At 52.1% G+C, this 22,859-nt stretch overlaps 1 protein-coding gene across 2 annotated transcripts in view; it reads left to right on the plus strand.

Annotated features, from left to right (window-relative positions):
- Positions 1 to 266: 266 nt before the first annotated feature.
- Positions 267 to 22,859, plus strand: part of LRRC20 (leucine rich repeat containing 20) — an 82,251-nt gene continuing 59,658 nt past the window's right edge. The window contains exons 1-2 of one of the 2 annotated variants that reach the window (XM_055325421.1): positions 267 to 342; positions 5,730 to 5,874. In XM_055325421.1, the coding sequence (XP_055181396.1) occupies positions 5,793 to 5,874 (82 nt within the window). In that variant the 5' untranslated portion in view covers positions 267 to 342; positions 5,730 to 5,792. The remainder of the gene's footprint in view (positions 343 to 5,729; positions 5,875 to 22,859) is intronic. The other variant, XM_055325422.1, reaches the window with a different exon arrangement.

Genomic DNA, 22,859 nt, shown 5'->3' on the forward strand with positions numbered 1-22,859 from the left:
TGCCCCCGGGATCTGTGCGGCGCGTCCGGGTCTACACGTCCGCCCTCCCGAGCCGCGTCCCTCCCGCAGCCGCACACAAAGCGGATCCACCCTGCGCACGAGAGCGCGCGGTCCGCTTCTCCGCGCGGGCAGCTCCCGGGCGCGGCGGGAGGCCCGGGGCGCTGATTGGCTGCGCGCGGCCCCGGCCCGGTGCCGGCGCGGCGATTGGCCGAGCGGCCCCGCGCGCCCCGCCCCGCCCCGCCCCGCCCCGCCCCGCCCGGGCGCGCTGCTGTTGCACGGGGCGCCGCCGGCGGCGGAGGGAGCGTGAGTGCGCTGCGCAGGGCGCTAGGAGGCTTTGTCGCTGTAAGTGGAGCCGAAAGCGGCTGCATCGGGGTCCACGCTGCGCGCCCCGCAAAGTAGCCGCAGGCTGAGGCCGAGCGCTGGAGGGCCGGGGGCGCGGGGATGGCAGCGCCCCCGGCCCTGCAGCGGCCCCCCCTCCCCAGGTCACCGGGTGGAAAGGGCAGCGGTGCGTCAGCCGCGGCTTCCGCAGCGCCCCGGGCCCGGGGCCGCGCCGGCTCCTGCTCCTGCTCCTGCTCCTGCTCGCGCCCACTGCCGCTGGACCCGGCCGGCCCGCGGGGTGGGCGCGGCGGCGGCGGCGGCGGCAGGGAGTGGGGAGCCCGGGGACGCGGGCCGGGCCTCCGCCTCCGCCCCCGCCCCCGCGGGAGGTGCCGCCGAAGCAGCGCCGTCCGGGCTCGCTCCCGCCCCGGGAGCACGTGCCCCGGCCCTCCGCGCTGCCCGCGTTCGCCCCTCTCCCCGCTTTATTGCCCCCAGTCCCCGCCTGCCGCGCGAGCGGAGGCCCGGCGGCGAGGAGCCATTGGCTGCGGGCTCGGGGGTGGGGTAGACGCGGGAGGCGGGCCCCTTGCGCGCGGCGCGGAGACCCCGGGCCGGCCCGCCCCGCCCCGCCCCGCCCCGCCCCGCCGCGCCTTCCCGGGAGGCGCTGCCCGGCGCCTGGAGCGGAGGCAGCGGGGCGCGCGGCGCTGCGAACCCCAAGGCCCAAAACCCAGGCGCCAGCCCGTCCGCTCGCGCCCCAGCGGCTGCTCTCCCTGGGGTGAAAAAGTGGGTCAGCTCTGCCCAGGTCTCGAGGGCTTTCGGGGCTACTTGGATACCATCCAGCTTCCGCCGCCCCCCTTCCCCACCTGCTCCCCCCACCTGGCCTGGCCTGGCCTGAAGGACCCGCAGGAGCCAGCGGTCGGGGAGCCTGCACACATGGCTCGGGAGGCTCGAGTTGCCGTTCGGAGCGGCTGCCAGGCTCTAAAGTTCCCAAGTGACCACAACAGTAACTAAATATAGGAGCAGCTGGTGCGGACGGGGTGTCGCAGCGGCTCCTCTGCACAGATCTCGAGGCTCCAGATAAGGTGGAGTTCTCACGAGTGAGGACAGGAGCTCCAGCAGGGGGCTGCAGTCAGGGTTTAGGCAGAAATCACCCCAACTCCAGCCTCGTTTCGGATGAAACTAGGTTATAGATCCAGAAGGGCCTATCGCCAGCTCCCACAAAGGAAGGCAGCTTTTCTGGCATTCAGTTGATGATATCCTAATTCAGTGTCTGTACCTGTCACCTAATGCATTTTGTGGGAAGTGCTTAACATTTGCAAAGACCCTGCTCAAAAGTTCTATATCATTTACTTGTCGAAACAACTCAACAAGGTAGGTGGTATTTCCATTTTACAGATGGCGCTGCTCACAAACACCTGGATAACTTTCCAAACTGGCCTTAGGCTGCTGCCCTCCGAAAACTTTCCCTAGCTGCCTGCAGAGAAACAGAGGACAGAGTTAGGGGAGTGCCTACAGCCCCCCCCCCCAGTAACCTGGGGACAGATTGGCTACCTGTCTGCCTCTTTCTCTCATCTCTTTGGGTCCCTCTGCTCAGATATGTCATCTCTCTCCCTTTATACAGAGGGAATACACACTCCTTCCAGTTGGCATCACAGCCCTACTAGCATCTAGCTCATTCTTTGTCTTGTCACTAAGTTTCTCCTGGTGGGGGGAACCTCATTCTGGCTCATGCCCCATCTCTATAACTCTGCTCCCCTGGGTGGCCCTTCTAGAAGGTGCCCAGGAGATGTTTGTTGGATTTAAACATCTCCTGAGGCTATGATGTCCACTCTGAGGAAAGGGGAGTTGGGGATGTATAGAGAGGGATGTGTTGCTGGGCAGCAGCAGTGTGAATATAGCTTTGGATCCTGTGCTGAAGGATCTCTAGGATTTGGAGCACTTGCTTTGAAATTAGCTAAGGCTTCCCTGCAGTCCCTTGGGGGACATTCTCTGACTTTCTTCTGCTATGGACTCTGCCTGTGGGTTTGGCCAGATGCCTCAAGGAGCCCAATACTTGCGTCTGTGGTGTTACCCTGGGGCCCTGTAGTTGGCTTCTGGTTCCAGGAGGGCTTTTTCAGGGACCCAATCCAGACTCCTGTCATCCTGTTTGTTCTTCCCTCAGTCTGGCGCCCCCTTACCCCATCTTGGGCCTTCTACCCCATGCGGCCCTGCCATGCTCCTCTCTCACAGCCCTGACTGTGCCAGAGTGACCAGCCTTTGTTGTCTGACCTCAGAGAGGGACAGCCAGCTGGACTGTAGGAAGGAATTCTCCCTTGGGAGGGAAGGAGTTAGGGTTAGGTGAAGTGAGGTGGTGTCCTGGCCAATTAGTGAGGGTGGTGATTTTAGGCAGAAGGTAGTTCTTGGAGGTCTAGGGCCCATCTGTGAGGTACCCAGAGCATCTTCTGGGATTTAAGTCCTTCTAGTCTGGCTGTCAGATTGTTCCTGTTCCTGCTCTGACGTCCATTCTCTGACCCACACCGTAGTGTCTTTGTTTGCCACCAGGGGTGAGATTTTTAATTTGATTAGTTATCATCAGTGGGCTCTATCCCTAAGATCCTCCTGCCCTGCTCCCCCCACCCCCCAACCTGGTGACAGCTAGTAGAATTGTAAGCATAGTGCCTGGCTGAAAGTCATCAGCCCAGACAGTCCCACTTAGGGTTATTAAAACAGACCCTGGGCAGCTTGGAGATCTATCTGTTTCCCTTGTGCAGGGAGGACAGGATTGCCTCAGTGATTTTTCCTAAAAAGCTGTCCGTCGGAATCACAAGTCAGAGCTTTTTCCTGTGTTTCTGTCCTCTTCATTCTTATATGCCCTATACCTAGTAGCTGCTCAGTACATGTTTGTGGTTATTGATAAGTAATGGAGATAGGGCAAGGAAGGAGCATGGTGTAGTAGGAAGAAGAGTAGGCTGGGAGTTAGGAGACCCAGGGTTTTGTGTCCCATCTAAGCTCATTTATCTCCCCTCTTAGGGTTCAGTTTTCCCATTCACAGGGATAAGCCACCAAGATCCCAGCAACATTGCTGTGCCCTAGACTTTGGGGATGGTCCTAAGGGCAGCATGGTGAAGGTGTTGGGTTTAGTTTGCCATAATCATCACTATTCCCTACTTTCTTACCCTGGCCTACCTTATACAAGTTGTCTACTTAACACCATTAGGCATTTGACTGTATGACTCTTCTCATTTAAACGGTATCTTAGATTTATTATGAGAGTCCACATTGACTTGTATTTAGATTTGAAACCCAAATGATGGCTGTTGATCATCATCACCATTGTGGTATCCTAACTAGGCATTTATATTCAGCTTATGGTGTAAAGTGCTGGGAAAAAACACAGTATAGATCCGCTCCCTGTGCCAAGCTGCCCACAGGCCAATTAGGGAGACACATATATTTATTTTAAAAAGCTCATAAACAACCCAAGTGGCTTGTACTAAGTCTGTAAGTGGTGCTGAAACTCAGAGGGAGGAGAAAACACTGAGAGATGAGGCAATCAGGGAAGACTTTCTGGAGATGGCAAAGGAAATCCTAGTCATTCCTTAAAGATGAGTACATGTTCCACTGAGTTATTTGTTTGAAGTCACATGGGTATGAAACTGGGTTCAGGGGCCAGTGTCCTGTCTGCATGTGTACTGTTTTATCCTCCTTTTTTTTCTTTTTTAAAATATTTTATTTATTTATTCATGAGAAAAAATGAGAGGCAGAGGAAGAAGCAGGCTCCCTGTGGGGAGCCTGATGCAGGACTCGATTCCAGGACCCCAGGATCACGCCCTGAGCCGAAGGCAGATGCTCAACTGCTGAGCCACCCGGGTGCCCCCTGTTTTATCCTCGACTAGAATCTGTTGAGACCTACATGTCCTGGGCCCTGGCCTGGAAAGATATAAATATTTTTGTTCAACCCTCATGTGAATTCAGTGAGATGGATATTACTAGACCTCCACTCAGATGAAGAGACTACAGCTCAGAGTAGTTAAAAAGCTTTCCCAGGCTCCTGAACTAGCAAATGGCAGAGTTGGGCACTAGGCTTGTCTTCAAAAACCCAGTCTGTTTCCACCGCACTGAGTGTCTCAAGTCTTCAGTGTCAGCCTCCGTGGGGAGATCCACCCACATATTCACCGCTAACAGGCTCAGCACATGGGTGGGCTTGACTAGCCGGGCAGCCTTGTCTGCCCCACCTGTGTCGTTGAGCACGTTTGGACTTCTATGTGGTATCTATTAGCAGCACCGAGTACTACCCTCACCCCCTTCTTTCTGTCCTCCCGTTCTTTGGCCTCTGACCCTCAGAATGAGCGCATTAGAACTCCCTGAGCCATTTTTGAAGCTGGGATTGGGATCCAGAGGCAAAAAAGAGTCCTGACCTTGGCCCCAAGTTCATTTTGTCCCTGGGGTGCTGTGACCTTGTGGGCGACTGTCGTAAAGAGGTGATGGCTGGATATGGAGCTGGGCTGTTAACATTGTTGCCAGTGACTCACTTTGACCTTGGCCAGGTCATCTAGTCCCTCTCTGTGCCTCAGTTTCCTTCTCTGTAATAAACAGGGAGTTGGAGACATTTCTAGAGTCCCTCATGTCTTTAACACCAAATAACTTTTATTGTGTTCCTCACCTGTCTTGAAGCCTTTTCTCCCCCAGGGATCCAATTTCCCTTCTCTCCTTTCCTTGCCCTGCCCCCACCCCCTTCTCCCTCTGGGTCTGGCAGATAAACTCTGCACCAGGCTGATCGTCAGGTCTGCGGCCTAAAACTGTAATCAACCTGTAGCCTTCCCTCCATGTTGACAGGTAGGAAGGGAATTCTTAGAGACCCCCCACCCCTATCCCACCCCTTGCCTGTGAGCTCTGACCTGGCAGGCTGGCTGGATTTGCCTCTCTGCCCCCACTTCCCAGCACACAGAAGGTGCCTGGCAGAGGTGGGTGAGATGAACCGGGGCTGGAGGACTTGTCCGTGTGTGTATGGACAGGACAGCCGCCCAGAGGCTGTAGGATGGAGGGACACGTATGATGGAGGGACTCCCCACTGCGGTTGGCTGTTCTCTGCCTCTTCCCCACTGCTCCACCTGTTAAGTGAGTCACAGGCGGCACACACCTGAGTCCTCACACACACCTGGCTGCTGTTTGAAGCGCTTGCCCTGAGTCTGGTGAGGTCACGAGTGGATCACCCAGGAAAGTGGTTAGGCTGGGCTGCCCCAACCCTCTGATGGGCAGATTGGCTGCTCCAAAGGCCAAGCTGAATGTGGCCTGGTCTCCGGGCCTCTTGGGAGAAAGTGAGTGGCTTGGGGCTCTCCCTGCAGGCTTCCTGCAGCCTGGGTCCCTGGGGAGGACAGATTCAGGGGCATTTCTCTGGCTGGCGGGTGGGCGCTTCAATGGCCCTGTGTCTTCCCCAGGCACAGGCCCCCTTGTGAGCAGCAGACCGGCCTGGTGGCTGGCAGCAGGACCCCCTCGCCTGCATGCTGAAGAAGATGGGTGAGGCCGTGGCCAGAGTTGCAAGGAAGGTCAACGAGACCGTGGAGAGCGGCTCTGATACCCTGGGTGAGTGAGGGCAGGGCGCCCCTTAGGCAGCATGTGATATCAGTGTCGATGTGGATTGAAAGAGAAGAGTAGAGTGTCGGTGTGTCCCCTCCACACCAGGAGAAGTGTATTATGGAGTTTTATCGCACTTGTGCTTGGTTTTCGCCTAAGAAAATAGGAGAAACCAAAATAGCCCGCGTAACACCTATTTCTTATTATGGGTCACAATCAGGTTTGAAAAACATTGAGCGAGGGCTTCCATCTGCTGGGAGCCTGTCTGCACTGCCACTGACTCTGAGTGTGTGTGCCCTCGGTCCAGGTGACAAAAGCTGGCACTGCCGAGTAGCCCCAGGTACCAGGCCCTGTGCAGGTGCCTCGTGAGTGTTGCCATATTGAATCTTCAGCGCGGCCTTGTGATGGAGGAGACCCACCAAGCATGACTAACCTTGATCTTCAGATGAGGCGATGGAGGGTCAGAGGCAAAGTGGGCTTTTTCCAGGTCACCCAGCCTGGAGGCCCCTTTTCACTACATTGCTTTCCTTGAATTGCATCCCGTATGTTTTTTGCTTTGACTTGGTCGTAGCATTTTAGCCCATACAGCTATGCCAAGCCTTCAAGCATCTGAGCAAACCATCCTATTTAATTGAATTCAACAGATACTTACCATTCGTATGTGCAAGGATTGCGTGTGTACGTGTGTCTCACCTGCTGGAATGTGTGTACCCCCTTGGAACCATTAGCATGTTGTGGGAACCCAGAGCGAGGGGAGCACCATCTCACCTTGGGGATGATTGCTTAGATAGGGTGGGATTTGAATGGGGCCTTTGGCACACAGAGAGGAATTCCACAGGAGGGTAGGGATGTGTGTGTGTGCCTGTGTGCATTTGTGTCTGTCTCTCCAAGGAGCATTTCCATGGAGGTTATTGCCTGACCAAAGATCCAGAGACTGGGAAGATAGAGTATTTCTGTGAACAGCCATTGGTCAGGGGTGTCTGGGGCTGCTGGGCAGGGGTGGTGGCCCAGAAAGTGGAGGGGCACTCAGCCTTCAAGATGAGCTTGGTCACCACCTCTTTCAGGAAGCCCTCAGCTCTACACCATTCACCCCTCGCTCCTTTATTCCTCTATGTAACATTCACTCGGTGTCCCTAGAGGGCAGGGACTTTTGCCCCCCACCCCCACCCCAAGAGCTGTGTTAGGTACTTTGTAAGCACATAGCATTTGGTTATTTGTGGGCTAAAGCGAGAGAAGCATCTTCCTCTGCCAGCAGACAAACTTGAAGGTTGTCTTTGGTTTTGGAGGGAAGTTTCTGGGGGATGCCTTCAGCTGGTGAGCGAATGGCCATGGACCCTCAGGAAAAGAACTCTGGAATCTTGTGCTGGTTACTGATGTTTTCATGCTTAGTCCAGTGTTCAGAGCTCTCTACCACTCATACGGCCTGGATTCGAATCCCCACTCTGCACCAACTAGGCCACTATCTTAGCAGGTAGCTTAACTTCTAACTGAACCTGGGTTCTCTGTGTCTGTAATGGGGATGGTAACTGTGCCTATCTCATCAAGGTGGTTCAGAGAACGGGGATGTCTGTAAGGCACTGGTCTTCCCAGTTCAGTGAATGGCAGCTGTTACTGTCTCACCTCCAGGGGCTGGGGGTGGCACCGAAGTCCTGCTCTGCCACAAACATACCTCCTCCAGGGTCAGCAAGCCACCTGGCTGGATCTCTTCATGTTGTTTTCAAATGGGGAGCTCAGTGCAAATCAACAAGTCCCTGCAGGATATAACATACCCCTGCCTTAAAATGTTGCAGGGAGGAAGACACATGTGCAGCGCGGCCTCGTCCACATGTCTCATGGGGGCAAGGATGGTGGAGCAACATTTTGACCTCCTGGGGCTGGTGTTGCTAGATAAAGAACTCTAGGAGGCAGTAGCCAGGAGGCTGGGGCCCCAGGAAGCTGCGTAGTTGCCACTGTGACATGGAGAAGGGGATGGGGGAATGGGGGATGGCGCGCAGCAGGTAGGGAACCTGGAAAGCTGCATGGAGTCTAGACTTAAATGTCTGTGGACCGGAGATTACAGTTCTCTCCAGGCCAGGTGGGGAATTTCTGGAACTGAAGCAGGGCTGCCCTGCTCCCGGGGTGCAGTGTGTAAGGGGTCTAAGGTGGGGTGTGCTGTGACCAGTTCCTTTGTTGTGCCCAGGGCTGTGCCCACTGAAGAACCCAAAGGCAGGCCTCTGTCATCCTGCCTGGCCACTGCTGTACTAGGATTGGAACCCTGGCTGTCCGGCGCCAGGGCCCAGGCAGGCCCTTTCCACACCACACACGCTGTCCTGGGGTGGGGGCACGGATGGTTGCCAAGCCTCAGGGTTGTGAGCACTGCAAAGCTTTAGCCAGCTTTGGAGAGGAATTCATCCTTTTAGTCCTGGATGTCTTGATTAGAGCTCGAAACTTTCACAGGGAGGTCTTTAAAGTTAGAGCACATTGATGGGGGCCTACCTACCTCTTCAGTGCCCAGTGAAGAAGCAAAATGCCAGACTATGCCACTATGGGCACCTGTAGTCCTGACCCTTTGGCAAGTGGAGTTTACTGAGCTTATGCAATCTGAGGGGTCTGGGGGTCTGAGCTGTCTGTATTGAGCATCTGGTGTGTGCAAGGTGCTGGGGGGCTCCCTTGGGCTATGTGCAATAGAGTTCTGGATGTGAGACCAGCCTACCACTGGGATACAGAGCAGTGAGTGACACAAGGTTTCCATGCTGAGCCATGTGGGATACACTGCAGGTGGTCGGAGTTCAGAGGTAGGAAATGTTACGGGTATTAAAGGCATTCTGGAGGATGTGGGAATTGAAATGGTCTTGAAAGATGGGCGAAGTAACCCACTATGATTCTCATGTAAAACAGCAAGCAATCTGAAGCAGCCTAAAAAAACCAGGACCAGAAAATCGCTTAAATAGGTTTTGTTAGAGCTGTACAATGCAATTTATGTAGCTATTAAAAGTGGCACATAAAATTTCATTACATGCTTGAATGAAGACTGGCAGCTTGTTCTGTATAACATGAATTGGAAAAAAAGCAAAGATCCCAAACTGTATAGGCAGCACGATGCCAGTTAAACGTGTGTCTATAGGGGAACTAATTGAAACAAAACAAGATACAAATGGATGTTAGAAAATACCATTGTGCACTTTCTGAATGTCCTGTGATAAACATATTACTCTTTTAAGTAGAGAAGTCTAGGGACGCCTGGGTGGCTCAGTGTTTGGGTGCCTGCCTTTGGCTCGGGTCATGATCCCAGAGTCCTGGGATCAAGTCCCGCATCGGGCTCCACGTGGGGAACCTGCTTCTCCCTCTGCCTGTGTCTCTGCCTCTCTCTGTGTGTCTCTCTCATGAATAAATAAAATCTTAAAAAAAATAATAAAATAAGTAGAGAAGTCTAGATTTTGGAGAAAGGACCACCTGCCGCTATAGGTGGTGGAAATAACCCTTGCCAACAGCAGAGGAGAGTTTTGGGGCTACCTCCATCTCAGCCCTGGGGTGTGGGCCAGGCTTCTCTGGCTTCTCCCCATCTGCTGGCTTCCCCTCCCTGCCTACCTGGGTGCAGGCCCAGGGTGCAGCTCTAGGATGGCTGCTCAGAAGACGCAGGTGTCTTGCTGCAGGGCGGAAGATCCAGACTGGGCTGGGAGAGCTCAGTTACAGGCTCTCACCTTACTTAGGTAAGCATCACGCGCACTCCCCCAGGTGCTTGCGGGTGCCCACTGGAGCCAGGCTTGCTCCTCCTGCAACCTGAGCTGTGACTCCCAGCGCTGGTCTTCCCACACCAGGCCTCTTCATCCCCCCTGGCCCCTGGTCTGCCCCTCAGCCTGAGCTGAAGCCACTTTCCCCAGCCCCTCACCCCTCCTCAGCCTTTTTGAATGAGCTTGCACAGAGTTGGGAACTCTGCACCATCCTCAGGCTTTCCTCACCCTCCTCTCCTTGTGTCCCCAAATATGTTCTTTATCTTTGTAAAGATCTCAGACCCATCTGGGCTTCCTGGGTCCTCAGATCCCTGGGGCCCTCTGTCTGACCTTACCGTTCCCCCTGGCCAGTGGATCGGCAGGCCAGGCCGTCCTGCACCCCACTCCTCTCCAGGGGAGAGACTCCCAGGCATTTGCGGATGACTTGTAAAAACTGATCATGATTGCTGAGGAGCAGGACTTGGAAAGGTCTGGGAGAGTGTGGCTGGCTGGGACAGAGTCTGGCAAAGCTGGTGGGAAGGAGCGCCCAGTAAGAGCTACAGAGGAAGGAGCCAGCATTTCCCAGGGCCTGCTGTGTGCTGAGCACAGATGTTTGAGTCCTCTTTTCATTCTTTCTGTGGTCTTTTGTACTTCCTGCCAGAGGATTCCTGTCTGTGTTCATTTGAAGTAAATTCTGAATCAATAATAGCTCTAGGCACGTTGCCTTCCCCCCTTCCCTTGGGTTTCTTTTGCCTCGAATTTCTCTTGGGGCTTCCATCCTGTGCATTCCTCGCTCTGGTGTATTTCCTTTATCATCATCTCTCCAGTACATTCTAGATCCATCTGCCATTTCACTGTTTGCTTCTCCATTTGTGTTCAGTCTGCTCCTGAACCCATCGTTGAGTTTTAAGGCTACATACTTTAGTTAGTTTTCAAAAGTTCTGGGGGATCAGAACTCAGCCGATGAAGTGATTGACGCTTGATCTCAGCTCAGGTCTTGAACTCAGAGTTGTGAATTCAAGCCCCATGTTGGGATCCATGCTAGGTGTGGAGCCTTCTTTAAAAAAAGTTCTGTTTTAGTTCTTTTAAGAAATCTGACTTTATATACTCTGATTTCTCTTTAGATCTGATAAATCTCTTACCTTTTACTAAAAAAAATCCTATTTTAGGGAATAATATCTTGTTCCTTTCCTATGTGTTTAAATCTGCTTGTAATTTCTTTAATCTTTTTTTTTTTAATCTTTTGTACTACCTCTATCACAGGGCGTTCTCAGCAGCCCATGTCTGCTGGTTCCTCTTGACTCTAGCTCACAGTGGGTTGTTCTGGGTGAATTTGATGTCATTTTAGGCCCTATGCCTGGTAGAGCCTTGTCTGTGTGACCCTGGGTCAAGGGGCTATCCTCCAGAGGGGCTGTGGTTGCTTCCAGCAGATACCTGCCTGCAACCAGGTTAGACACCTGTTTTGTTAGAAACACTCTTTCTGGGACGCCTGGGTGGCTCAGCGGTTGAGCGCCTGCTTTTGGCCCAGAGCATGATCCCAGAGTCCTGGGATCGAGTCCCATATCGCGCTCCTTGCAGGGAGCCTGCTTCTCCCTCTGCCTATGTCTGCCTGTGTGTGTGTGTGTGTGTGTGTGTGTGTGTGTGTGTGTGTCATAAATAAATAAATAAAATCTTAAAAAAAAAAACCCACAAAAAACAACTAAGCCCTGGGGGATTCTGGGCCTTAGGGGAAAGGACTCTTCAAACCCTACCCCTGCCGTGAGGGTGGTGGTTTTAGAACCTGTGATTTCAGAACCTGACAGGGAACTTGTTTTCTTTTTTAATTCAGCGCCCAGGCAAAGACCAAGCAGCATTCTAATTATGAAAAAGCACGTCTTATCCCTAGTCCGCTCTTCCTCTGAAGGTAGTCCTTCAGAACTCCAGCTCCACGGGGTCTCAGCTTCAGCATCCCTCGGTCAGGCCCAGCACTGCATTCCTTACCCTTCTAGACCATTCAGCCCGGGCCCCTGGTAACCCGGATTCACAGCAGACATGGTGGGCCGAGCGTCTGTAGCTGCCTGTCGCTGTATCTTGGCGCTCCTCTCTACTTTGGACGCCTGCAGCTCGCTCTCATTAAATGCCAGGCGGTGTTGTCAGCACTTGGCTGGTGTTGCCTGATTGAATCCTTGCAGTGACTGTGTGACAGGGGTGATCTTAATCCCCCCATTTCACAGATGAAAAAACCAAGGCACAGAGCTTTCTTAATCCAGGGTTTCTAAGTGTTTGGTGGCACGAGGGCGTTCAGCTTGTCTCCTCTGCCGTGTTGCTTTTGAAGTAGGAGTCTCCCTGTTTTCTAGAAGCTGGAGCTAAGGCTGAGGATGTGACACAGGTATTGAGAGGTGGAGCCAGTTCCGTCCCAGCACCGGGTGGCCTTTCCCACTGAGGGCCAGGGGAGGAGATGAAAACTTGGAGCCCCTGCTCCCCCTCATGCTTGCCTCTCTGCTCGCACCATGTCAGAACCACAGTCGGCCCTACCCTGTTCCTTGACAAGGAGGAGAATGATCAGAGGCTGATACCTGCCTGGTCAAGATGTCTCAGGTGGTGGTGAGAACAGCCGCCGTGAGCTGCTTCTGATTACAGACAGATTCATGGAGCCCATTCTAGAACTTTAAAGGTGAAATCCCAGCATGGGCATGGTGATCTGCATTTGAACATGAACTTGTATGATTCTTCGCTGTCTTGAATAAACTACTGGCTTATGATTAACAGTCTGGAACTTCCTTCTCCTGGTGGGTTCTGGGGGGCTGGGTAGGGAGGGGTGTTGTCTGGGCAGGTCTCTGTGTGTTTATATGCGACTGTGTGAGAGAGAGAGAGACAGAGAGAGACAGAATGAATGTGAACGTGGGTGTGATCCATCCTCAGGGAACTGAGCAGCTGGGCCAGGAGCTGTGAGATAGTCAGGTGGGCAGACCAGAGCTAGTGAGAGAAGAGATGCATCTCCCCTTTGCAACTTACCCTCTCTCCCAGGCTCATCCCCACTTTGCTGGGGTGACTGCTTGTCTCCTCCAACTCTCACCAGCAGATGGTGCCCTGTCACCACGTGACAGGCAGCTGAGACCAGGTCTTGACCACACTGTTGCTAGGCAGGCATGAATGCCCATGTCCCACGTCCTCACCTCCGGTATTCACATTCCTAGCTGACTCCCATGGCAATCTCACTTTGTAGCCCCTTTCTTGAGCAAGGGTTTTCAGGAAGCTCAGTATTCAAGAAGCACGTGATGTATCTATATATACTCACTAAATCAGAGTACTATCTTCCCTTGGGCCAGACACAGTCCCTTTTCAAGAAATAACTACATTGAGCCCCTCCTTTGTGTACCTCACTTAGAGGAAGTGCCCCAGGAGTGCCCAGTCTGGAGGGGGAGGCAGACACACACAGACACGGACTCTCTCAGGCACATGTCAGGGAGGGGAGCAGCCAGGGGCTGTGGTGGAAGCAGTTTTTCTTGGTCCCAAGCAGGGGCCTGCATGTAGTTCCTGGCCCTGAGCCCAGGAGGCTGGTGCTGGTGGCAATGACGGGTATGCCGTTGCTCGGATGTATCCTGACCTGGGAAGTCCTGAGGGTCAGCCAGGCTCAGGTCAGCTCTGAATGTGCGGAAGAGGGAGTGGGTCCTCATAGGGCAGCCCTCAGCCTGCCCAGGGCCACCTGTTCACCATGAGGGCTGGAAGCCTCTGATATGCTGTCCTTAGCTTCCTGCCTTTCAATTGGGAAGGCAGGCTGCTATAGCTATAAACATTTGATTTAAAAAAAAAAAAAAAGAGGCAGCCTGGGTGGCTCAGCGGTTTGGCACCACCGATCCTGGAGACCCGGGATCAAGTCCTGCGTCAGGCTCCCTGCATAGAGCCCGCTTCTCCCTCTGCCTGTGTCTCTGCTTTTCTCTCTCTCTCTGTGTGTGTCTCTCATGAATAAATAAACAAACAAACAAAGTGATGCCAAGGTGGCTCAGCAGTTGAGAGTCTGCCTTCAGCTCAGGGTGTGATCCCCAGATGGGGATCGCATCGGGCTCCCTGTGAGGAGCCTGCTTCTCCTTCTGCCTATGTCTCTGCCTCTCTCTGTGTGTGTCTCTCATGAATAAATCAATAAAATCTTTTAAAAAGAAAAACAAAAACTTGGTAGGTATTACATGCACCCAAGAGTACAAAGCATGGGACTCAGAGGATAAATAGTAGGAAGCCAGGCTTCCTCCTGCCCTGTCCTCTGTGCCCTGGCCCCTTGTCCCTGGCATAGTGTCCTGTGGAAGCAGAGGGTTAGTTATAAGGCCCTGTTGGGGCTAGACTGGCAAGCTCTGGAATTGCTAGGGGTGAAGATAGCTGGTGTCCTGAAGTTTTTCCAGGACTCTTTCTAGCAGTGGTGGGAGAGGACGCAAAAGCCTAACAGATATGATACGCAAAAGCCTAGATAAAGCCTAGGTCTCTCTACTGGGATTCCCTGAATCCCCTTCTGCAGCTTTGAGAGCTCCATTGACCACGAGTCCCACCTGCCCCTACTGGAGCCCCGATGTGGCCTTTAGACTTCTGGGTGAGAGATGGCGGGAGGTGGGGGTGGGAGTCAGTGCTGGGTGACTTCCAGCACGGCCAACCTGTATCTTGGGTTCCTGGTCACTGCAATGCTGCCCCACGTAGCAGTGTTCAGAAGGCATCTGCCAAGTGGATGGACAGGTACCCTCAGACCACTTAAGGCATTAGCTGTCCCCCCTCGTTCTTCTGTCTGCAGGAAGGAAATTGCTCAGCTGTGAGAACTGGCCCAACCCTGAGTGGTCTCCAGGGAGGTCCTGTGGGAGGCAGAGAGCCCTGCACAGGGAGGAGGCCATTAGCTGGGTGTCAAATACTTGCAGGACGGAAAATGAACCACATGGATGAGTCTGCCTTTACTGTCTTGGGTTCTACATACCCCGGGCATTGTTTGAGTGCCCGTGCTGAGCGGGTGGCACGGAAAAGGGGGCACTGCAGCTGAGCCCCTGAGGATAGAGCAGGTTTGAGGGTGTGGGTGAGGCATGAGGGGGAAGGCTGTTCTAGGAGAGGGTGTCTCTGCGGGCAAAGGCATGGCTGTATGCAGGCAGGCTCCTGTGAGGGGTGACCCAGAGGGGAGGGAAGGCTCTGAGGCCCTCAAGTGTCACCTGCAGTAGTGCCTATAGCAAAGTCCTGTTGTCAGTGCAAAATGAACAAACCTCTTAAAATCTCTCTTTAAAAAAAAAAATTCTTTATTCATGAGAGACACACACACACACACACACACACACAGAGAGAGAGAGAGAGAGAAGTAGGCTCCATGCAGGGAGCCTGACGTGGGACTTGATGCCGGGACTCCAGGATCACGCCCTGGGCTGAAGGCTGAGCCACCTGGGCTGCCCCTCTTAAAATCTCTAAAAGCAAGGAAGAGAGTTTTATTAGAGCCCAGGTTAGGACAGCTGCCCAGGAAGCACGGCCTTTGCAGGGAAGAAAGTGCTCCGGAGAATGAGTGGTTTTTATTATAGGGTTATATACTTTTTACATCTTGCAAAATCTCAAAAGATTGGAGGTTTACATATAGGCGGGAGTCACAAGTTTTGAAGGAACGCAGGGAGGAGGAGTACTGATCGCTATCTCCAGGACGGGATGGTTTTTCTTGAAGCTGCTCACTCACAAAGCAAATGTACAGTGTACGCGTGGCAGGCTGTCAGCCCAGCTTTTGAACAAAGTCAGAACACAGTCATGTTGACTTAGAAATAAAAAATGGATTCCTTTGTATATCAGGCCTTTAGAGTTTTTCTCTCATCACTTTGTACGCAGGTTTTAGGTTCTAAAGACAGGTTCTAAAGACAGAAAATCACCTAGAGTCAGGGGCATCTGAGTGGCTCTGTTGGTTAGGTACCTGCCTTCAGCTCAGGTCATGATCTCAGGGTCCTGGGATCAAGCCCTGCATCAGGCTCTCTGCTCCCTGCTTATTCTCTCTCTCTCTCTCTTTCTCTTTCTGTCTCTTTCTCTCAAATAAATAAATAAAAATCTTAAAAAAAAAAAAACCTTGAGTCAAAATGACCCATGAATTATAATGAGCTCACACTTAATTTACAACCCGCTATGTGCTAAACTGTCCCAACTGTTTTTTTTTTTCAAGATTGATTTATTTATCCATGAGAGACAGAGAGAGGCAGAGACATAGAGGGAGAAGCAGGCTCCATGCAGAGAGCCCAATGTGGGACTCGATCCCAGATCCCAGGATCATGCCCTGAGCCAAAGGCAGACGCCCAACCGCTGAGCCACCCAGGTGTCTCCCAGCTGTTTTATATATGTCTCATTCTATCCTCACTGCAACGCTGTGATCTGTTCATCATTTTGCCTTGTGAGGGAGCTGCTGTTAACTCAACTTTCAGAGGAGGGAACCGGCTCAGAAAGGCTAAGCCGCTTGCTTCTCCAAGGGAGGGGATTCGAATCCATCACTCTAGCTGCAGAGTCCGTGTTCTTACTGCTGGGTTAGCCAACAGCATGGGATAGTCCGCTTTGATGGCTGGCAATCAGGGGAAGTCACTGACTGTGGACAGCAGATCCATGTAGGGAAAGACATCCCATCAGATGCTAGTCACGCTCAGCATCTGAGGCCAGTGAGTTCATTGGGACCTGAGTGCCTCTGCCGTGCTTAATCTAGCAGTTTCTTTCCTTTCTTTTTTTAAAAGATTTTATTTATTTATTCATGAGAGACAGAGAGAGAGAGAGAGGCAGAGACACAGGCAGAGGGAGAAACAGACTCCCTGTGGGGAGTCTGATGTGGGACTCGATACCAGTACCCCAGATCACACCCTGAGCCAAAGGCAGACGCTCAACCACTGAGCCCCCCAGTCGCCCCAATCTGGCAGTTTCTAAGCAGGGAGTGTCATGATCCAGGTGATGTTTAGGAGGATCCCTGCTAGGCAGAGGATGGATATGAGCACAGCGGGAGGGGAAACCAGGGAAGAGGCATCTTCTGTGGACCAGGCCTGTGCTGGTGTGGCTTTGTCCTGAGTAGGGCCCGGGGTCCAGGGGAGACAGGCGAGGAAGGCTGTGTGTGGGGGTGGGCAGCTGATTGCTTGCGGGAGCATGCAGTCTGAAGCCTAGTGATGCCATAACAGAAAGAGGGAAATCTGGGCCGTTTGGGGTAGATAAATGGATTCTGATGAGTTGGGGTCCCTAGGGGACATGTCCCTGAAGAAGTGCATGGCATGGACACTGGAAATATTAGCACAGCCAGAGAGAAGTGGAGAATTTCTATGGAAGTGCTGCTGCCTGGAAGCAGTGCTGTCTCAGCCCCCACCCTCATTGTGGGGGGCACTGCCCACCCCCAGAGCACATCCTTCACCTCTCCAGCACAGACCCCTGACCACCTGGCTGCCCTCGTGTCACAGGTGCTCAAAGCAGCATTGTTTTGTTTTGTTTTGTTTTTTGAAGGTGAAGAGAAATACTGAAATCACTTGGATAATTATGCAACCTCAAAAGATACGTGTTGGCAGAAGCCTGAAAATGTTCTGTCTCGGAGAGAGAACCACAAAGAGCCTGTTGTGGCATCCAGGGCTGGCGTTGCTCAAGTAGGAAAGTGTTAGCCTTGGGAAGGTGATTTAGTGAGACTGGGGAGTTTATGAAAATCAGATATTTCCAGAAACACTTCCGTGCCTCTGGCTGCCGAGACGATGGGCGCCGGGGGCACAGTACACAATGGAGGGGGCCTGGCTGTGGGGCTCCAGCAAACCCCATGCCGAGAAGGTGGTGACTGAGTGAAATGAGTGGTCTCTGCCTTCCGCTGCAGGCTAGGAAATGTGGTTCATCCGGAGAGACAAGTGCAGCAGAAGGTCATTATCTTTGAAGATGAGGCTGGATTCAATAGACTTGTCATTGACGCCGGCCTCGTCTTGGTGGACTGTTTTGCTAAGGCGCCTATTTTTCTCATGCACCAATTTATCCCCAGGATTTCTTAGTCTGTCAAGTTCATTTCAGCAGACCTTTACTCGCTGTGTGCTGTGTCAGGCTCTGGAAGGCTCTGCGGAGGATGGGAAGGTGTGGGAAGGAGGAGAGCGCTGACTACTGAGCCCTGCCCAGGGTCCCTTTACACTGTGTGCGTGCTGGCGCTTGTGTTTCTGCCTGGGTTACCCTTTGTCTAGATCTTTGCATGCCCTGCTCCTTCCTACTCTTGTCTCAGCTAAGTGCCACTTCTTCCAAGAAGCACTCCCTGACCACCCTAGTAAGGGTTGCCCCTGCGTCCGTCTTAGTCATCTGGTCTACCATCACATGGTCTTGAGAGTAGTACCGCCGCTTGACATTCCCTCAGGTATTCATCTGTACTTAACTACTCTTCTCCCTACACTATGGTGTAAGCTCCTTGAGGTCAGGGGCTCTGTCTTGCTCACCATCATCTGCCCGGCCAGTGCTAGCATGGAGCAAGGGCTCAGGAGACTTTGTCAAGTGAATGACTGCATCTGATCTTCTCAACAGCCCTGGATGGGTGGTGTCTTCACATCACTCATAGAAGGGGAAACTGAGGCTCTGTGAGCATCCATGGTTTGCCAGGATTTTCACAGCCAGCAAATCTTGTGTTGGACTTTGCACTTGAGTCTGTCCGGCTCCCAAGCCCCCTGTAACCTGCCACTCGCCTCAGTGGGACTGATCCCCAGGGGAACTCTCTGCCCAGCCAGGGAGGGTGAGACAAAGACACGCATACAGGGTGAGCACCCTGACAGAGGGGGCAGATGCATTAAGGGACCTGGAGGGCAGAAGACATGAGCAAAGCCTTCTTGGAAAGGCAGCCTTCAGGGGATCCTGGGTGGCTCAGTGGTTTGGCGCCTGCCTTTGGCCCAGGGCGCGATCCTGGAGTCCCGGGATCGAGTCCCACATCAGGCTCCCGGCATGGAGCCTGCTTCTCCCTCCTCCTGTGTCTCTGCCTCTCTCTCTCTCTCTGTGTCTATCATAAATAAATACATCTTAAAAAAAAAAAAAAGGAAAGGCAGCCTTCAGAGGCGTCCTAATATGGTGCTGATGAGGGATGTTTTTGAGGCTAAGGGAATAGTGCCAGCAAAAATGCAGAGGTGGGAAAGTAAAGGGAGTTTGCAGGGAGCACTGAGCAGTCTGGCTTGGCCAGGGTGGGGAGGGGCACCCAGACTCCTCACCAGGGTGGGGAGGGGCACCCAGACTCCTCGTTGGAAATGCAGGGCTGCAGAGGATGGGCTCCGCTCATGTGATGTGAGGCATCCTGGAGGTTCTCCAAGGAGCCAAGGGTATTGGGGGGCAGAGGGTGAGAATGGAAGGGTGGGGGCAGGGTGCAGAACCAGGGAAAAGGATTCCTTAGTAAAGGACCAGCCACAGTCATTGTCAAGGTGGATTCCAGGATTATAAAACTGGTTTCAGGTAACAAGCCCACATTAGTTGGGGGAGCACCTGGGTGGCTTAGTCTGTTAAATGCCTGCCTTTGGCTCAGGTCATGATCCTGGGGTCCTGGAATCGAGCCCCACGTCAGGCTCCTTGCTCTGCAGAGAGCCTGCTCCTCCCTCTCCCTCTGCCTGCCGCTCACACTACTTGTGCTTCCTCTCTGTCAAATAAATAAATGAAATCTTGAAAAAAAAAAAGATCCCACTAGTTGGAATCTTCACATCTTGGCCACAGAAGGCTTGATTCTTGCTGCGAACTCAAACCTTTGACAAATATTAGCTCATTGTTTTCCTCATTCCCAAAAGGGCCTATGTGCCCCCATTTACAAAGGAAGAATCCCAAGACAAAGCTTCTCAGTGGTGCAGAGTATAGTTAAGTTCAGAAGTGTTTGGCTGAGTGTCAGGCCTGAGCGGTCTTCAGCAGGATGTACATGTCTCCTGTCAAGTTCACCACTCATGCATCCCAGACACAAGTCTGTAGATCTTTAGCAGCTGGGAGAGGATGATCCAGGACAAGTAGTAAGGCAGGTGTCCTGGAGTTGGTCACCCTTCCTGGGGGGAGTTGGGACTGTCCAGCCAGAGGATTTGTGGGGGCTGAGGGGTGTTCTGGACTGTGGGAATGGCATGGACCAAGTCCAGGTGGTGAGTGAGCTCAACAACTGGCAGATGGACGAGACAGGGTGTGCAGGCTGATGGCCCAGCACTGGTGTTTGACTAAGTCAGATGCTGAGAGCAGATGCTCTCTACAGGCGTTTGCTGCTGTTCCCTGGTCCCTTCATCCAGCTGTGACCTCAGGAAGCCCAATTACTGCTCAGAGAATGAATTCCTTACAGGCCTGGATTCCTCACTGTTTCAAACCCTGATCGATTCTTGGAGGAGAAAAGGTGAAAATTTAGTCAGGGATTAAGCTTGCAGCTCTGTGGTGCCCAGGGCCCTGCCTTTGTTGTAAGCGTGCCCTCCCCGCTGTCAGCTGCAGTCGCTCACCGTCTGCCCTGCTCAGAGGTGGGCTCCAGGTGAGCTGAGTTGTCTGCAATCTCATCACCCCCAGAGATGTCCACATGTGCATACACGTGGGCTCCTGCTCTGTGGCCAGCTCCTCAGCCACGGCAGGCATAGGTGAGACTCAAGGCTTCTCCTGGGCCCAACAAGTCAGGCCAAGGAGATTTATTCTGGAACATGCATTGGCCCCTACTGTGGATGAGGCATTGCGCTGGGCACTACAGATGTTGGGGATGATGAGGGGTGTATAGACACTATTCTTGCCAGCAAGAAACAAGTGTTTGCCTCCCTTTGACCACGCGTAGGTGACGTTCACAAGTTTTTGCCACATCACAGGGTCAGCTGTACTTATTCATTAATGGAATAACATGGTCGACCCTAAAGTCGGGCTACCCTGATTTGAAGCCTGGCTCTGCCGCTTGTTGCCTGGGTGACTATGGACAAGTTACTTGATCTCTCTGATCAAGTTAAGTTCTGATCTGAGTTAGGTTTCCATTTTCTCATGTCTAAAAGGTCCTCACTTTCTGGAGTTGGAAGGATGAAAATTGTGTTATATTTAGAAGGGCGGCCAGCATATACTCAGTGCTATAAAAGTATTGCAATTATTGTTACTTAACATTTTTCTTGAAATGAAATGCACTTAAGTAAAATTTAAAACGACTTTATATCATTACTGTAAATGGAAAGTCAATAACCGGTAGCCATAAAAGTAAATATATAAAAAAAAGTAAATATGAAAACAAAGCACCATTGGGGGGCGCCTGGTGGCTCAGCCAGTTAAGGGTCTGCCTTTGGCTCAGGTTCTGATTCCGGGGTCCTGGGATTGGGCCCCACGTCGGGCTCCCTGCTCAGTGGGGAGTCTGCTTTTCCCTTTCCTCCCTTCTCATGCTCTCTTCTCGTTCTCTCCGTCTCTCTCGCTGATCTCTAATAAAATAAATAAATCTTTAAAAAAAGAAAGAAAACAAAGCACCATCAGGAAATCTTAGATATATATGTTGGGCTTAAATCTCCTCCTCCCTTAGAAAGAGGGTAGAGCAAAGATGAGAGAGGTGATGGCCAGGTCCGGACGGGACCAGGTCCGGACAGGAGTTTGAAATAGGCGTTTTTCACCATGTGGCACGTTGCCACTTGTATAGTGATTACCATCCATGTCCTGCTTCTCAAAGTGTGGTCAACATTAGCATCACCAGGAAGCTCATTAGAAGGGCAGATTCCCAGGTCCCATCCCAGACCTGCTGAATCAGAACCTGCATCCTAACAATATCTTGGGGTGACTCATGGGTACATTATGTTTTGGGAAGTCTGGTCCATGGTCACCAGTGTGTGTGTTCCACACTTGAAGAGAGATGGGCCAAGTTCATTTTTTGTATTTGACACATGAGGAGCCTAAGGTTCAAGAGTGACCTGCCCATGAGTTAAGGGCAACAGCATTTCAGAATCCAGGTCTCCAGACTCACTGTGCAGGGCAGCATCCTCAGAGGAAGTCAGGCTCCACCCCGTCTTTACTTACTGTGTGACCTCGAACAAATTTTTAACCTCTCTGAGCCTTAGTTTTCTTATCTGCAAAAGGAGACTGATAATATAATGCCCTTCCTCAGAGGATGTCCTCAGGATTATCTAGGGAAGATGCTCCATCGATGTGCTTATCTTTGTAGAAGACCTCAGGGCCTGTCTTGCCTTCTCCGGGTCTGGCTCAGCCTGTGGCCTCTTCCTGGACCAGCATTGGTTGTCTCTGAGGTGTTGGTGGCCACACTGTCGTCATCTTTATGGCTGCTACGTCTATTCCCTTTTGTCCCAATGTGTTAGCAATGAGTCATCTATCAAATTAAAATAATTTAATATCTCAAATGGGAACTATGTGTCATTTGGTTGAATTCTGCGTGGGATTTATTTACTTTTGATTTTAATTAAATAGGTTTTTGTTGAATAGCTCGCTTGCTAGGAGGACATCAAGATTGTTTTGGCAAGTCCCAGACCCCACAATACCATGCACACTTGTCTCCTTGCTGTGAGGCTCTTAAAGTGGGTGAGTGCCAGGGGTCGTCTTCCTCCTTCAGCCAGCCACGGAGCTGGAGCTCATCCTTGTAATGAATTCTCACCTAGAAACAATGTCTACATCCCCGAAGCAGCACCTCCTCTTCCCGTGCCACCTCTTGCACGGAGCTCCTCGAGGACAGTTTATTTCATGCTCAGAACAATTAATTGGATCATCTTATTCCCATTTTCTTTTAAATTAAGGACTAATTCATATCTGTAAAATTCTCTATTTTAAAGTGCAGTGTTCTGTGGTTTTTCACCATATCCACAGGGTTGTGTAGCCATTACCACAATCCATTTAAGAACATTTTTGGGCACCTTGGTGGCCCAGGCAATTAAGCATCTGCCTTTGGCTCAGGTCATGATCCCAGGGTTCTGGGATCGAGCCTAGTGTCAGGCTCCCTGCTCAGCAGGGAGTCTGCTTCTCTCTCTCCCTCTGCCTGCACCCCCCCCCCGCCCCCGCTACGCTCATGCTCACTTCTGCACTCTATCTCAAATAAGTAAGTCTTAAAAAAAAAAAAAAAAACACATTTCATCATCCCCAAAAGAAACCCTGTACCGTTTAAGCAGTCATTCCCTATTTTTCCCATCTCCCCCAGCCCCTGGCAGTCTCCTTTCTGTCTCTACAGATTTGCATATTCTAGACATCTTATATCATGGAATTATATACTATGTGGTCTTTGTGACTGGCTTCTTTCAGGTTCATCCATGTTGTATCAGTACTTCTTGTCTTTTCACGACCCCATAGTGTTCCATTGTACGGAGATAGCACATTTTGTTTCTCCCTCCACTGATAGGCATTTGAGCTATTTCTACTTCCTGGCTATTGTGAATAGGCTATGAACATGCACCTGTAGGTTTTTAC

Source organism: Nyctereutes procyonoides, unplaced genomic scaffold (genome assembly GCF_905146905.1).
Source record: "Nyctereutes procyonoides isolate TBG_1078 unplaced genomic scaffold, NYPRO_anot_genome, whole genome shotgun sequence".
In the NCBI taxonomy this organism is placed as follows: domain Eukaryota; kingdom Metazoa; phylum Chordata; class Mammalia; order Carnivora; family Canidae; genus Nyctereutes; species Nyctereutes procyonoides.